The sequence below is a fragment of the Vigna radiata genome, unplaced genomic scaffold (genome assembly GCF_000741045.1).
Source record: "Vigna radiata var. radiata cultivar VC1973A unplaced genomic scaffold, Vradiata_ver6 scaffold_7, whole genome shotgun sequence".
Taxonomy (NCBI): Eukaryota; Viridiplantae; Streptophyta; class Magnoliopsida; order Fabales; family Fabaceae; genus Vigna; species Vigna radiata.
The window spans coordinates 2,108,465-2,124,437 of record NW_014543262.1 but is presented as its reverse complement, the minus strand read 5'-3'; the positions used below and the strand labels follow the sequence as shown (position 1 = coordinate 2,124,437).

General features: G+C 29.8%; 1 protein-coding gene across 1 annotated transcript; it reads left to right on the top strand.

Annotated features, from left to right (window-relative positions):
- Positions 1–5,095: 5,095 nt before the first annotated feature.
- LOC106753966 (cationic amino acid transporter 4, vacuolar) lies at positions 5,096–12,852 on the top strand. The gene is made up of 14 exons (XM_014635874.2): positions 5,096–5,470; positions 6,197–6,398; positions 6,688–6,772; positions 8,326–8,466; positions 8,554–8,672; positions 8,763–8,859; positions 9,314–9,486; positions 9,573–9,639; positions 10,597–10,755; positions 10,854–11,115; positions 11,743–11,851; positions 12,056–12,168; positions 12,296–12,371; positions 12,462–12,852. Exons 1-14 carry the CDS (start codon positions 5,311–5,313, stop codon positions 12,616–12,618), a joined length of 1,920 nt encoding a protein of 639 aa, XP_014491360.1. The 5' UTR covers positions 5,096–5,310; the 3' UTR covers positions 12,619–12,852.
- Positions 12,853–15,973: the final 3,121 nt, after the last annotated feature.

The following is a 15,973-nucleotide window of genomic DNA, read 5'->3' as shown; positions in this document are numbered from 1 at the left end:
ATATCATAATGTACTAACATCTAAATGTACTAACATCACTATGATCAATAAGAAAATGAAACTAAAATTTTACAAAGTCTTCAGACGTATCGTCATCATCCTGCTCATCTGTAGATGGTTGGACTGGTGTGGGCTGGACTGATGTGGGCTGGACTGATCTGGGCTGATGAGGGACGGCAGGTGACGAGGAGGGTTGTTATTACTGTAGTGGTTTAATACACATGTATCTAAAATTTCTCGCATGTGTCACTTGATATCTTTTTTCTAGTTTTTTTATCAATCAATGATCCTAAAGACTTACTCTGATCAAAATTCTATGGTTTATAGGCAAATTTAGAGCTCTCCGAGTTGAGGTAGGGATAATGTACTTCATTGAGTTGTGTAGCTTTCCAAATAAGTAAGAGAAGCTAATTAGTTGTTTCTAAACTTATAATGAAATGGAATATGTTTAGTATGTTTAGAATTAAATGCAATTGGTATTTGGTGGTGTTAAATGTTTAGTATAATGATTTGAGTATGTGATAACATAAATGAGTTTGTTATGCGCTAAATTGTATGTATTAATGATTGGTGGTATGTGCTGAGAAAGAATTTGACATGTGTATGGTTTGATAGTTGGTTGATATGGAGTTTTGTAGTTACATTGAGTAGTAAACTTGAGGTAGTATTGTGAACTACAAAATGTGTTAATTTGTAGGTGTGTTAGGTCTTCAAAAAAAAAGGGTTTTGATATGCGAAAAGTTAAGGCAACGGTTAATGAAAGAAACTGTGTTCTTGGGGTCGTTTTATGGAGAATTGAAATTCGTCTAAGTTGTGAGTTAGTAGAAATTGGATGTAGAACTAGTTAGTAGTTGGTATAGGTTGAGTTTTGTGTGATTTTTATCATTTTAGGGGTTTTAACAAGTGAAAATTTAAAGTAGAAGGTTTGAGAAGAAAATTAGTGTTTAAAATGTGTTTTTGGGTCAAATTGTGACTTATCTACAACTTAAAATTAATAAATTATGATGAGAGATAAGGAGGATTGATTTGTGGGCTAAAGAGTGTGGTTTTAGTTAGAATGAGTTGGGAATTCATGATAAAATGAGTTTAATAAGGTTTTAGTTGGATCATACATGCTTGGATAGGTCAATTAAAGTTCAAAATACCATATGGAACTTTTAGATGTTTGTGGAGGTGAATAAGTTAGGATATGTGAGGTTTTGGGAGTGTAGGTTCTGCAAAATTGGTATTCTACAAACTTTTACAAAATTGATATTCTGTAAAATTCTGCAGAATTGGTATTCTGCAAAATTCTACAGAATTGGTATTCTGCAAAATTGTGCAAACTCTTTGAGAGAGCAATGCTTTCTGTTTTTGCATTCATAGAGTGAGCCATGAGGTTGAGTGAATTATTCTGGGAAAAGTTTTTGGATGTAGCAATGGATAGGCAAGAGTTCTCGTTGGACGATGAAAACTCTCTGTTTTGTTATTCGTAGAGCGAGAGTTCTCGTTGAGAGAGGGGATGTGTTTTACTGGACGAGCCATGCGCTGAGGGACTTGTTTAGAAATTGATGCGAAAGTTTTATTTATTTTGATTTCTTGTAATTATGAATTATATTATGGATTGAAGTTTGTTTAATAGTAATTATTGAACTATGATGCTTTATACATGATGATAAGTATGCGATTGAGGTATGGTTGGACAAGAATTTCTAGGGTAAAATTCTTTGTGATAGTTTCAAGTAAAGTGATGTATTGATGTAGGAATTCAGTCTTAGAAGTTATCCTGACACTCCAATAATAACTACATCTCAGATATAAAAGGAGATTATGTGGTGATGAGTAGCACGAAGTCCTAGTCTATGATATGTTGTTCTTTGTCCATAGGAGGTAGACAAATTGGTCTTGTGTGGTAGCTTGAGCGGGAAATTGTTCCACCTCTACAAGTCCAAAAGCTTGTCATAGTCTTACATCAATACATATATTTGAATGGTTGTGTCTAGGTTCATGATATGTTTAAGATGTTTGTTTAACTTATGATTTGAAATGTGATGTGTGATAAATCCTAATATTGTACGTTTGTTTCTTTTAGCATTAGTTTACCCTTTTGTGTGTTCTTTGTTTGGTTGTTTGTGTATGATTTGTTTTTTTACAATGACGTTGGTGTGAGTAAATGGTGATGACATCTTAAATCTTGTATATAATATTAGTCTATAATTATTTTATAATAATTATACGAAATTTGATATACTCCTTAAGTTTAACCGTTTTATTTTATTGATTATGTGATGGTTCGTTAATAGTGTATATATTATTTAAAGGAAATGCTACAATTTTTTTTTTTTTACAATTTTGTAATTTTTACATATATTTTTTCTTAATATTTTAATTTTATATTTTCTAATTTGTAATTATATATTTTTTGTTTCATTTTTTAATTTTATGTTATAATTTTATAATTTTAATTAAATTTAAAATAATTTCATTAAATAATGTGAATCTCTTAGAAAAATTATCATCACTTTGCTTATAAAAAATATTATGTAACAACCTTCTAAGCAAGATAATAACTTTCATGTTATATAATTAATAAAAGAACTATATACATTGCTTCAATTTAAAAATTTAATAAATCACAAAAATTTAATAATAATTCAATTAAAAGTTTTTAATTTATCATATAGTGAAAAATTAATATATATATATATATATATATATATATATATATAATTATTAAATTTAAAAGAACTGTTGAATTAAAAAATATTAAATTAAAAAAGATCAGTTACTTATTAGTTAAAATTTATAAATTGTCACTTAATAAAAGGTAAACTTAGAAATATAAAAAATATGTATACACCAAAATGAGAAATCCAATATAATTTTGGTAAGCACGTCTTTCCATATTATCTTACAACAAAATATGTACATTAACATGAATACAAATTAATAAAATTATCTTTGAATTATTTGGTTTTTGATTTATTTTATATTTGATTTATTTTTTCGTTTGACAAAGTAAACAAATACAAAATTATCTTTAACTATTTTAATAAATTCAATTCAAGTTTTTAAAGTTTGACATTTAGACCTATATAGGTTCATCACAATAAAAATCTATATTTTAATACGGTTTCTTATACAATCATAATTTTAGTTATTATTATTATTATTATTATTATTATTTTACATTAATGAAAACACATATGTTATGTATGTTATTTTTTAATGATAACAAAAAATAATAAAATTATTATTATTATAATTATAAAAATAAATATAAATAACTTTTTATGAATTTATCGTAAATAACTTTTATTTAATTGAAATTAGTTTAAGAAAATAATCAAATTTAAAAAACAGACACATAATAAAAAATTATTAAATTTTAAAAATTACTTAACAAATGCATAAGAACAAAATTGAATAAAAAATATATACCAAACTATGAAATCACCTTTATATATTAATATAGATATCAATTACTCAATTTGAACTTGTAAAATCTATATTTTATAGGAATTTCCATGAATTTTCTTTTAAAAAACAATTTCACTATTATTATTGATTTAATTTTTTTTTCTGCTTTATTTTAATGTCTTCTTTTTTAAAAAGAAATAAATATCTTTATTTGATTTTTACTTTAGTCTTATTTCAAATTTATTAAAAAAAATTGCAAAGTTATTCTAATAAAAAGCATTCGGTTGACAAATAAGGAAAACAAGTTTAAAATTATAGTTTTCTTTCAAGTTAACTAAAATTGCTCTTTTAAATAAATAAACAAACCATTCAAAATAACTAATTCTATAAAGAGAATCCAATACCTACCTAGTTTCCTTCCGTACAGGAACTACTTAAGATAAGATTGCTGACAATGCCCACGATAAATAAATGTTTGAATTTAATTGTCAACGAAAAATAATTAAAATAGTTATTATAAAAAAATAAATAAAGTAAATTTAATATAACAAATATCAGCATATTCTATTTTAATATAATAAGAAAACAATTATAATATTAGTAAAAATAATTTAATTTCGTTAGTTTTTGTATAATATTTTAATGGTCAAAATGACTGAATATGTGTTTAGTTTGAGTTTTAAGAATTCACATGAACCTTTTAAAATTTAAGATTTTTAGTATTTTTTCAATTTTAATTATACATTAATATTAATATTTTATAAATACATCTATAAAAATTATAAATATAAAAAATATTAAAAAATAAAATCAACATAACTAAAATGCATGTATTAATTCATATTTTATTTTACTAAAAATAAGTTTTATTACTATTTATTATACTCAATCGATTATTTAAATAAATCATTCAGATATTTTGTTTTTATAAATATTATAGGTTGTAATTGACTTACTTTATAGAATTAAATTTTACACAATTTCTTTATATATTTTTTTATATGCCTAAACTTTAAATACAAAATCACGTACGAAAACACTTATATTTCATACTCCATATATTATTTATCAATATATATATATATATATATATATATATATATATATATATTCTAAAAAATGTTTTATATAATAATAAATTTATTATGCACTTCTATTTCTCATTCTCTTGTTTATTATTTAATGGTTAAATATGTTTTTAGTTTCTATAAATGAGTCTTTCAAACTAAGGTATAATTTAGTTCTTCAACTTTAGAAAACTTTGATTTTAGTCATTTTTACAAAATTTTTTTAATTTTATTTGCTGTTTCAAACGTGTTTCTCAATTAACATTAAAGCAAAAATGTGTTAAACAGTATAAACAATCCAAATATTATAATAAAACATGCTTGAAATAGCAAATAAAGTTAAAAAAAATTAATAAAAAGGACTAAAATCAGAGTTTTCTAAAATTGAAGGACTAATTGAAAGAGGAACTAGAACAAAAATCACTCCCAACATATAGAGACTAAAAATATATTTAATCCTTTATTTAAATCTTACTATAAATATTTTTAAATTATAAATTGTTATCTCAATAATTGTGTAGTTATCTGAATGAAAAGAGGTTGAGATAAATTCAGAGGGCAAACATTTATGAATGCGGTGTTTTAATTTAATAAATAATACATTATAGATTAGATACCCTACGCAGTCGCATTCATCATACAATATTCCAATATCATAATATTAGAAGTTTGGCAAGCAAGAGTTGCTACTCTTTCGTTTCTCTTCAGTCTTCTATCTTTCTCTCTGTACAAAATTTTATTCCGGGCAAAAAAATTGTGGGGTTCATCAAAGTTTTCTTCTTTCTGCAAAATAAATTTGACCCAAAGTGGTATCAATACCTGATAATACTTGCACTTTTGGATAATGATCGTGAGGGATGAAAATTCTAGTGGTTTGGGAGGAGGAGGAAAATGGTTTAGGGGTTTTGGAAGCTTGATTAGGAGGAAGCAAGTTGATTCTGTTCACGCCAGGGGACATGGTCAATTGGCTAGGAAGTTATCTGCCGTTGATCTCGTTGGAATTGGTAACTACTGTTGAATACCGTGATATCGTAGAAGGAAGAAAGAAAATTAGACGAATGGTTGTGATTGATAAATTCAGTAAAAGGACATTCGGAGAATATGATGTTATAGTGTGTGCTTCTGTCTGTTATGACTTAGGAACGAGTGGTTTTGCTTTCATCTTTATTTCGTTTTGCTTTTCTTTTCAAAGTTAATGTACCAAGCCATTTTGAAAACTCAATTTCCGCTTCATAGTGATTTTCATTTGGATTTGCTATAGCCTTACTGAACTTTGGTGAATAAACCATCAATTTAGTTTTCATACTGTCCTCTCTCTTAAATAGTGTCTAAAGTATTTAAGTACTACTTGAAGTATTGAATATCTGTCACGTTAAGCCTTAAGTTCGTGTATTTCTTTAAATTGTAGCAAATCAATTTGAAGAGTTTTAAAGTATTTGGAGGACTACTTTGCACGATTTCAAATACTTCTAGGACTGCTTGAATAGTTTTTTTCTTCTTCTTCTTCTTATGTTGAGGACCATTTGGTAGAGAGAGTTACAGTTTAAGGATAAAATTGATCATTTACTTTATTTTTTGTAATTATCAAGAAACATTGTGGCCTAGTTATGATGATATGTGCAGTTGTTACTTTTAATTTATGTTTTCTCTGGTGTATGCTTGCTTTAGATTCTTTATAGCAGACCAAACATTTACGTTGCTAACGATAGCTGATCATTATTTAAAACCAGGGGTTGGAGCTACCATTGGAGCTGGAGTGTATATTCTCATTGGAACAGTTGCCAGAGAGCAAGCAGGACCGGCACTTGTGATATCACTTCTCATTGCAGGAATAGCTGCTGGACTGTCAGCCTTTTGCTATGCAGAGCTTGCATGTAGGTGCCCATCTGCAGGCAGTGCTTATCATTATACATACATTTGCATTGGAGAAGGGTAAGTTACAGCTTTGCTCATTTTGGAACAAAAGATTAGGTATAATGGTTAGTTGAACTACTCACGTGTGCTGAAGAAATATTTAGTGAAGTTATCAATATTAACACTTTAATAGAACTATGTAGTGCTCTTCTGCTGCCAACATTAGGTTTAATGGTTAAACAATCTACTCATGTGTGCTGAAAACATATTTTGTGAATTTATCAACTGATACTGTGAATGATTATGCTTTGTTTACTTACTTTTCATTATTGTTAGTGAATGATTTAAACATTGCTATTGATCTCAGGGTGGCTTGGTTGGTCGGCTGGTCTCTGATTCTAGAATATACAATTGGTGCTTCTGCGGTTGCTCGTGGAATAACACCAAATCTGGTGTGTTATACTGTTTTCCCATTTTTTAAACTCTGAACTTTGTTTCTTTTTATGTTCATGGCATCATTGTAATTAGGAATGTACTAAAGATGCAGTTGAAAACATACAAATCTTAGGTATGTGGAAATCACAAATTGGTTAACATGGTTATCCTGTTTAGTGAATGTATTTTAACACTCGGTGTACTTGATTACAAACTTATTTTGTTATCCGCTTGGAGTTTTCACCCATGATCTTAGCAAAAAGGTAGAAGGGGAAATTCTGAGGAAGAACAAACATGGTGCTACCACGTTAAATGTTTGTGTTATACGTTCTTTAATCTTTATGAAGACTCCAGTGAATAATGAAATGAAATCAGGTGACCTTTTGTCAAATGATGTGGTGGTCATATTAAGATTTTATGTTGTTTAGGGAATTTCAACGAAAGCTTATATCATTAATTCTTCCACAAAACTTCTCACTGGATACCAACAGTGGACAAAACATAGTTCTATCATTTATTCATTCTGGAATTTTATTTTAACAGTGAGAACCTGTACTAGGGGGATGCTGAGGTTTAAAGTTTGAACCCAGATCCACTTAGTCAACTGTGATGCTATGTTAGAGAACTAAATACCTCTAGGGATAGGCTATATGGAGTGATTTAGTGGTTAAAACCAAAGGTTGCACATATGAGATCTCTTTCTTTATTCATTTTATTGTTCTGATCTTTCTTCATTTTTGTATTTTGACCTGCTTGCAATCACACCCAGCTATGCTTCTTTGTCATTGTTTTGAAGAATTGGCTCAGGAAAAATCTTATATAAAAGGTTCCTAGATCGTCAAACATGTATTAGACTATCCTCGTTTATATAGTAGACCATCTAAGTAGACGATATGAGTAGACCATTTTGTTAGACTATCTAGTCTCATAGTGTCTATTGAATCTTGAATAGCCTGGTAGGTAGTCTGATGAGACTGTTTAATGTCTATTCAGTTTTGTTTTGAGAATCATTATTAACGTGTCTTCCTCATGAGTATAGGCGTGTCTCATGTGTATCAGTTATTAGAACTGTATTTGCTATATATATAGAACCTTGTGGCTTCAGTAGGAAACTAACATTTAAGTTGTTTTCATTGAGGAGTTTGTCGAGAGAGAAACCTCTAGTTTGAGTTGTTTTCATCGAGCAAGAGTTTGTTGAGAGAAAAACCTCTAATTTGTAATCTCTAAGATATAGTGAATTCTTCGGTGGAATTAGATTGAAGTTTGTTAATACTCCAGTCGTACCACGTTAGTTTTTGTGTGATTCTTGTTCTTCCTCTGTTTTTTCAGCAATTGCAGTTCTATTTCTGTTTTTTTCTGATTGTTTGTGGTAGACGTTTGAATGTGTGACCTATTCCACACAATTGTTATCAATAAAAAATATGCTATGGTAGCTTCCGACACCATAACCATTTTTTTCCCTAGGAATACTCCTTTTCTTTTTATAATTGGTACATATTTACTGTATCCAACAAGTGCAACATACTTCACATTTTGTTTTTTGTATTAATTCTGTCATTGCCCATTTTAGGCCTTGTTTTTTGGTGGAGAGGAAAACCTACCTTTATTTTTGGCTCGACACACATTACCAGGTCTTGGAATTGTAGTTGATCCATGTGCAGCTGCATTAATTCTTATTGTTACCGTACTCTTGTGCCTTGGAATCAAGGAGGTATGTATTTCTGTATAAACTAAATACACAAACAGCAGTTTTCTATTTTTTTTCACTTACCTATTTTGTATATCATTAATGTTTCAGAGTTCAATGGCACAATCTATTGTAACAACAGTAAATGTTGGTGTCATGCTTTTCATCATTTTAGTCGGTGGATATCTAGGTTTCAAGTCTGGATGGGTTGGATATGAACTCTCCGGCGGGTAATGGGTTTGTTTGTTTCTGCATTCTTCAGCTCATGGTCTATATAGCAAACCTCTTGTGATATCACTGAAATTTCTCTTTCATCTCAGGTATTTTCCTTATGGAGTGAACGGGATGTTTGCTGGGTCTGCAATAGTTTTCTTTTCATATATTGGTTTTGATTCCGTGAGTAGCACAGCTGAGGAGGTAAGAATTCACTTGGGGAACTAACCTTTTCAAGTGACGTGTTGTTTGTGTTGGCGGAACCTAAATGCAAGGCACATCAAACTAGCACACATGCATTGTTCTTGTTGAAGAACTCAGAATTTTTTGAATAAAAACCTGACTTTTACTGTAAAACCTATGCACTATAATCAGTTTTAGGATCTGGAGTATTTCTTTAAAGCTATCAGATTCTACTAAAAAACTGTGGGAGTTGGCATTCCTCTCTAAGAAACAAAAAAAAAAAATGGAAATAAATGTATTTGTGGAAGATCTATAACTAGATATTTTCATGTGTTATGGCTGGGTATATCAATATTTCTTTGTCTGGTAGTTTGAGTATCTCAAACGCATCATGGCCTTTGGATTTTTGTATTGTGATTAACAATATTCACTTGAAGATTATTATGTCAATGAATTTTGTTATGTTGCCTTGCAGGTGAAAAATCCACAACGAGACCTGCCAATTGGCATATCAACTGCGTTAACTATATGTTGCCTTCTGTATATGCTTGTAGCTGCAGTTATTGTTGGTTTAGTACCATATTATGATTTGAACCCTGATACCCCAATCTCTTCAGCATTTTCTAGTTATGGGATGAAATGGGCAGTGTAAGGTTTGCTGAGGCACACTATTTTCTTGTTAGAGTACATGTCTCATGAATATTATGCTTCAAGCTTCCTTTTACCTCTGACAGGTATATAATAACAACCGGAGCTGTTACTGCTCTTTTTTCCAGTCTGCTGGGTTCTGTTCTTCCTCAGGTACATAAACAAGTGCTCAAGATTTAATTTATTCTTTTAGCATCTGATAGGAGATGTAATGTATTAGACAGTTTGTAGACAGCTTTTAGATAGTTTGGCAAAAATAAACATAGAAGTTAGTATAAAGTGGTTAGGGGTAGTTAGGAGGAGTTTAAACAGCAGTTAGGGGAAGTTTTAATTAGTAGTTAGGCAATTTGTCTTTTAAGGAGGGGTGTTCTAGTTCTGGTTGTTGAATGTTTTATTTCTGAACAGGAACTGTCTTATGTAGAAGGGAAAGTTTTCCCTTGGATGTTGTTGAATATTTTCTTTATTTTTCATTAAATAAACTGCTGCCTCACAGTGAGGTTTCTTGTCTCTGTTTGTGATTGTTTATTTTGAGATAGAATTTAGGTTTCTTGTCACCAAGAAACCTAACAGCATCTCTGTTGATCATTTTCCTTGGTTATGATTGTTAGATTTTGGTTTTGATTTTTCACGACCTCTAAAGTTAATTTTCAACTTTATTTAAGCCTAATATGTTACTCAATTATTTTGTTGTCATTATGCACATCCTGCATATTTTGATCAAATAAGAGATGAAATGCTGCAACGGGGGGAACTGAGATTCTTAGTACACTTGCAAAATCATGGCTCAGTTTAAATGCCTTTCATCTACATTGCTAGTAGTTTAAACGTATCTTTCTGTCTCTCTTGAGTTGTTTCTTGGATTTAGTCTTTGGTACAAATTGCATGACTTCCCATAAACAGTGTGTGAGTTACCAGAATTTTATTTTATGTATAGTTTTTTCTGCTTTTACAAGTGTCAGCATGTATAGCAACTAATAGAGGTATCTTTTAATTGAGTTTTGAATATCGTATACTATATAAATATGTTTACGAATTAGATATGCTACACATATAATAGTTATTATAAATTGTCTCTTGCACATATTAAATGTATCTTATGTTTTTTTTCAGCCACGTGTCTTTATGGCAATGGCTAGGGATGGTTTATTGCCTCCTTTCTTCTCAGACATCCATAGAGGCACACAGATTCCTTTGAAAAGTACCATTGTCACTGGTGTCTTTGCTGCTACTCTTGCATTCTTTATGGATGTTTCCCAGTTAGCAGGAATGGTGAGTTAAATATTAAAATATTTACACAAATTAGAGACATCTTTCTTAGAAAATAGTAAACATAAATTGTCAGATATATTCATTGCTTTGAAATGCAGGTTAGCGTGGGAACACTGCTTGCATTTACCACAGTTGCAGTTTCAGTTTTGATAATTAGATATGTTCCACCTGATGAAGTACCCATTCCGTCTTCACTTCTATCATCTGTTGATCAATTACTGGGACATTCTGGTGGTCATATTGGGGTAGATAGGGACATAAGTCCTGTAGATCCTGCTAGTTATTATGAGGATAGCCATCTACATGACAAGTCAGAGGCTCTACTTGAACACCCTTTAATCATAAAAGAAGTTACCAACGGTAATTGTTGTTTGAATCTTCTACCTTTGTTTCGAATGAATTTTACAGAAAATTCAGTGGGTAGATAAGTTCTTTTGCATATTATATAGAACACACCCTTTACCAGTTTATGATTTCTGTAAAATGGGATTGTCTATTTAGATTAGTTTGGCTGACTAGAACATTGACAAAAATAATCTAGCCATACTCCTAAATCGTTTGATTTGATGCAATTCTTGTTTGTAACTGTGGATCACCCAAGTTGATGGGCATCTGCTAATAGTCTCCAAAAAAGTAACTTGAAAGGTCAATGAACAGCCTAATACTCAATTCTAAAATCTTCAATCTGTATGTCAGAGACAGGCTAAACTTCACTTTAATTCCTTAGGTACTTTTAGTGTTATTTTCCTATCAAAATTAGTTTCATCTTACTAATCAGTGTAATGAAGGTGACTTTAAAGATTGATTACTGAAGTGAAAATCTAATTCTGATTGGAAAACAGCACCAGAAACATTTCAAAAGCAGCACCTAAGTTCTGTTCAGTTTTAATTTTAGTAATAAATATTCTTTGTATCACCTTTGCCTCCATTTTCTATTGATATGCCTAAGTAAATTAACAAACTTAGGTTTCTGAGTTGATTTTACAGATGAACAGAATGAGAAATCTAGGCGAAAACTTGCTGCATGGACCATAGCCTTTCTATGTATAGGGATTCTAATTGTTACCGGTGCTGCTTCAGCTGACTGGTCTCCCAGGTCTGTCAACTTTGACAATCCTCACTGGTGTTGAAGTTATACTGCAGATAGTATTTGTTTATAGGAATGCTTTTCTACTGAGTACTGTATATACGTTTTTGCAAAACAAGAAAAGTATTTGAGTTAAAAATTTGATTGATGACTTCAAATTCATGACTTGTGCTTTATGATCACTCCTGTTCTCTTTTGGTGATACATATGCAGGATTTTGCAGATAACGGTTTGTGGAATGGGTGGTGTTGTTCTTTTGTGCAGTGTAATTGTACTGGCCTGCATAAAGCAAGATGATAGAAGCCACAGCTTTGGATACTCAGGAGGTATGTGTGTAGTATATATACAAGTCTAACCATCCAAACCTACCAAACTTTGATGAATTGGTCAAAACTCAATACAAGTAGTTTGGATGAAATCTGACACAATGGTTTTGATAACTTGTATTTTCAGGTTTTGATTGCCCCTGTGTTCCATTCTTGCCTAGTGCATGTATTCTTATAAACACCTACTTACTAATTGATCTGGGGTGAGAAAGCTCTTCACAATCATGCTTCTTATTTTGTTGTATGCATGACACCAATACCACCATCTAACCGTTCATGTGTTTGCATTTCAGAGTTGATACATGGCTACGAGTCTCTGTATGGTTGTTAATAGGAGTACTCATATACTTGTTCTATGGCCGCACTCATAGCTCACTTTTACATGCAATCTATGTTCCCTCAGCGTATGCTGATGAAATCCATCGTTCTCAAGCAATTCATATTGCTTAGTGTTTGCAGTGCAGGTACCCAGTTACCACATTCCATGGTTTACACCAATTTGTTACATTATTCTGATCTTAAATTGCATGGCTTACACCAATTTGTAAATATCATAGTCTAAAATCCAAACTTTGTTTGCACTATAAGAAGGATGATGATTACTACGATTATTGAATTGTTTATTTAAACAAGTAATCTCATTACACGAAGTAAGGAACTAGGTACCCAGAAGTGTCTTTTCTATCTCCTCTTGCAGTTTTACATGTTCTGAAAACCTTTTTGATTTGGACTTGTTCTTAATTCGAGAACAAGGTTGCGCAATTAACTGGTTTGAAAAACTACTTTTAAATGAAATATTTTATTTCAACCTTATAAAAGAAAATAAAAATAAATAATAACTGTTTTTTCTTGACGTTAATAAGGTTATACCTAAAAGGTTATACAAAATGCATTTCATTATTCCTAAAGGGTTATACAAAATGCATCTTGAAGTAAATGTATCAAGTTATGATACTTTATTATTACACTCTTAGTTTGAATAATTATAAATTTTAACTTAACTGTAAGTAATTGATCAAATATATAAGTTCGACTTTCAATGGAACAATTATTTAGAAAGAGATTCTTGTCAATTCAATTATTCCAAAATTTATTGATCATAACTTTGTGCTATAATTGAAATTGAAAAAAGAGTTGTTTTTTCAAGTCTAAATTTGAGTTCCAAGAATGATCAAGATAGTCAATTTATAAGAAGATTTAATTTTCTTTAAAAGTAACATTTTAGTATTAAGAATATGAAAATTGAAAGGGCTCGACAGGATACTAAAGTAAATAAATTGAAAAGAGTGAAGGAATGGAGGATAAGATTAAAGGGTGTGTTTATTTGAAAGAATAGATTTGAGGAAGAGGGTTGGATAGATTTAAGAGTAAATTAGATATTATTTTTTAAAAAGAATTTCAAGGTGTTTGAGAGTGAATTTGAAAGTTAATTTTATAAAAGTTTGCAATATTTTTAGTGGTAAAAATAATATAAAGTAATATTTATTAATAAGAAAAGAATGTTATGTAATTACAGTATATTGATATGGTAAAATCAATTGTAAAAGGTACATGAGAGTGGGAGAGGTAAAGAGCCTATGTTCATCTTGACTGAAGTGAATCAGTGGTCTTTTTTATGTTTTGGTCACTTGAATGGATTTGAGGAGGAGTAATTGAGTGGATTTGAAGATAATTTTTTTTGTTGTTTATTTGAGTGAATTTGAAAATAAAATTCACTCAAATAAATAACAAAAAAAATTATCTTCATATCTTCTAAAATTCACTCAATTACTCTCCCTCAAATCCACTCAAGTGAACAAGATCTTAATGTTACGAAGAGATAGAGAATAAAGTGGATATTAAATAGTAGAATACCATATATAAAGTAGTTATTTGTAAAATGTTCTAATCAACTTAGAAATTATCGATGAAATCTGTTACCAAAAACTGAGAAATCGATTACAAGACCACGTAATTCCAAATAGCTGGAATTAGTTACACCTACAAGCATAATCGATTATCTTATCCATGCGTAGCATTATGGAATCGATTCCACTTAGTTGAGTTGCACTCTAGAATCGGTTACAGGTTTGGTGGTTGGTTTTCTTCTTCTCATTTCCATGGCTTAGTTGGTTCACCAAGGTTTTAGGTTCATCCTTTTCTTCAACCTCAACCTCAAGTTGAAAGTCCTTCCACAACCATGGACAAAACTGGCCTCGAAGATCTATTAATCATCAAAGAGGTGACCGTGAATGTGTCAAACTCTAGAAATTCATTTTATTCTTATTACTCTGAAACAAATAACAGAGCTGGAATCGATTCTCTCTGCTTTGGAATTGATTACATCCTCCACACTTGTGTATAGGTTTTCATGTCATTTTACTTTTGATAGAGGTCAAAATTAGATTTTTCACTACAATTATCCAAGAGTCGAATTTCGATTTGTTGTTATATTATTAAAAGAATATGATATGGGTAGAATATTACTGTCATGTTTTTTTAATTGTTGTAATTTATTTAGATACTAAAAGTGGAAAACGGAAAACTACAAGGTCTAATAATTAAATTATTAAGAATTTAATTTGATTAGTTTGTATTAATTATATGAAACATTGTTTTGTACAAAACCAAATGAATTATTTTGTTAAAATGAACACAATATTTGAATATTAAAGTATTTGTATAAAATTTTGTTGCTAAGTTATTTGTATAAGCTTAAAGTGAAAGATTGAAGGTGAATAGATTGGATCTCTCTTAACCTTTTGAAGTAGTATATGTATTAACGATGACAATAGAATACCTCTATGAATATGTATTTTCTTTTTTAATTTTTTTCCCATCTCTTATTGTTTAATAAATGAAAACCAAAAAATCTAACAAAATTTAATATTATAAATAAATATTTTCTCATTACAAAAGCATGTAATTTTATTTTTTTTCATTCACCTCTTTATATATAAATTTGCAAGATTCAAAGGTCGGACTATCTTATGACCAAATTCCAACCTCTAAAAAGACTATGTCAAATCTCACTTTTCTTTTTCTCACATTATATATATCCAGAAAGATTCTCTATCTGATGTGTCAAATCTACTACTTTTTTTTTTCTCTTTTACAAATAATAATTATTAAATGTTTGTAAGTGAAAAGATTAAATTTACATCATATATGTTTTATATTTAATTTTTTAATTTATAAAATAATTAAGTATCTTTATAAAAACTCTTCTTCATTTTGTAGAACCTTACATAAAGAACCTTATGAATCACTTATTATAATTTTCTTTTATCTGTTAAATTTCTATATAAAAAACATTACTTTTCTGCAATCAATTAAAATATATTCTATAAATATTAAAAAAACTTAATAAAAATAAAATAAGAAATATTCACATTGGAATTAGGATGTTATATGTGACATCCCTATTTTATAACACACATGTATACAAAAATCAAGACGTCACCATAGATGATATAATAAAGCAGTTAGAGTGTTAAGGTACTTAAGTTAGGATTACAGTAATCCATAAAATTTAGAAGAAATTTAAAACACGTGGGAAGATACTAAAGTTTGTCAAAATACATCAGAGTTCAAATAAAATTTAACAGTTTTAAAAAAAAAAAAATCCTAAGGAACTAAGCAGCAGCGGTGTCGTGGTTCTCCTCCAAAGCATTCTCAACGGAGATGTCATTCTCCTCTGCTCACATCCAAGAATGCATGATCATCGCAACAGGGAATCAAACAACATACATAAACACAAACAACAAAGGCAAGGGTGAGCTAATTATATAAATTCATACAATTGTATTAAACATGTAACATACAA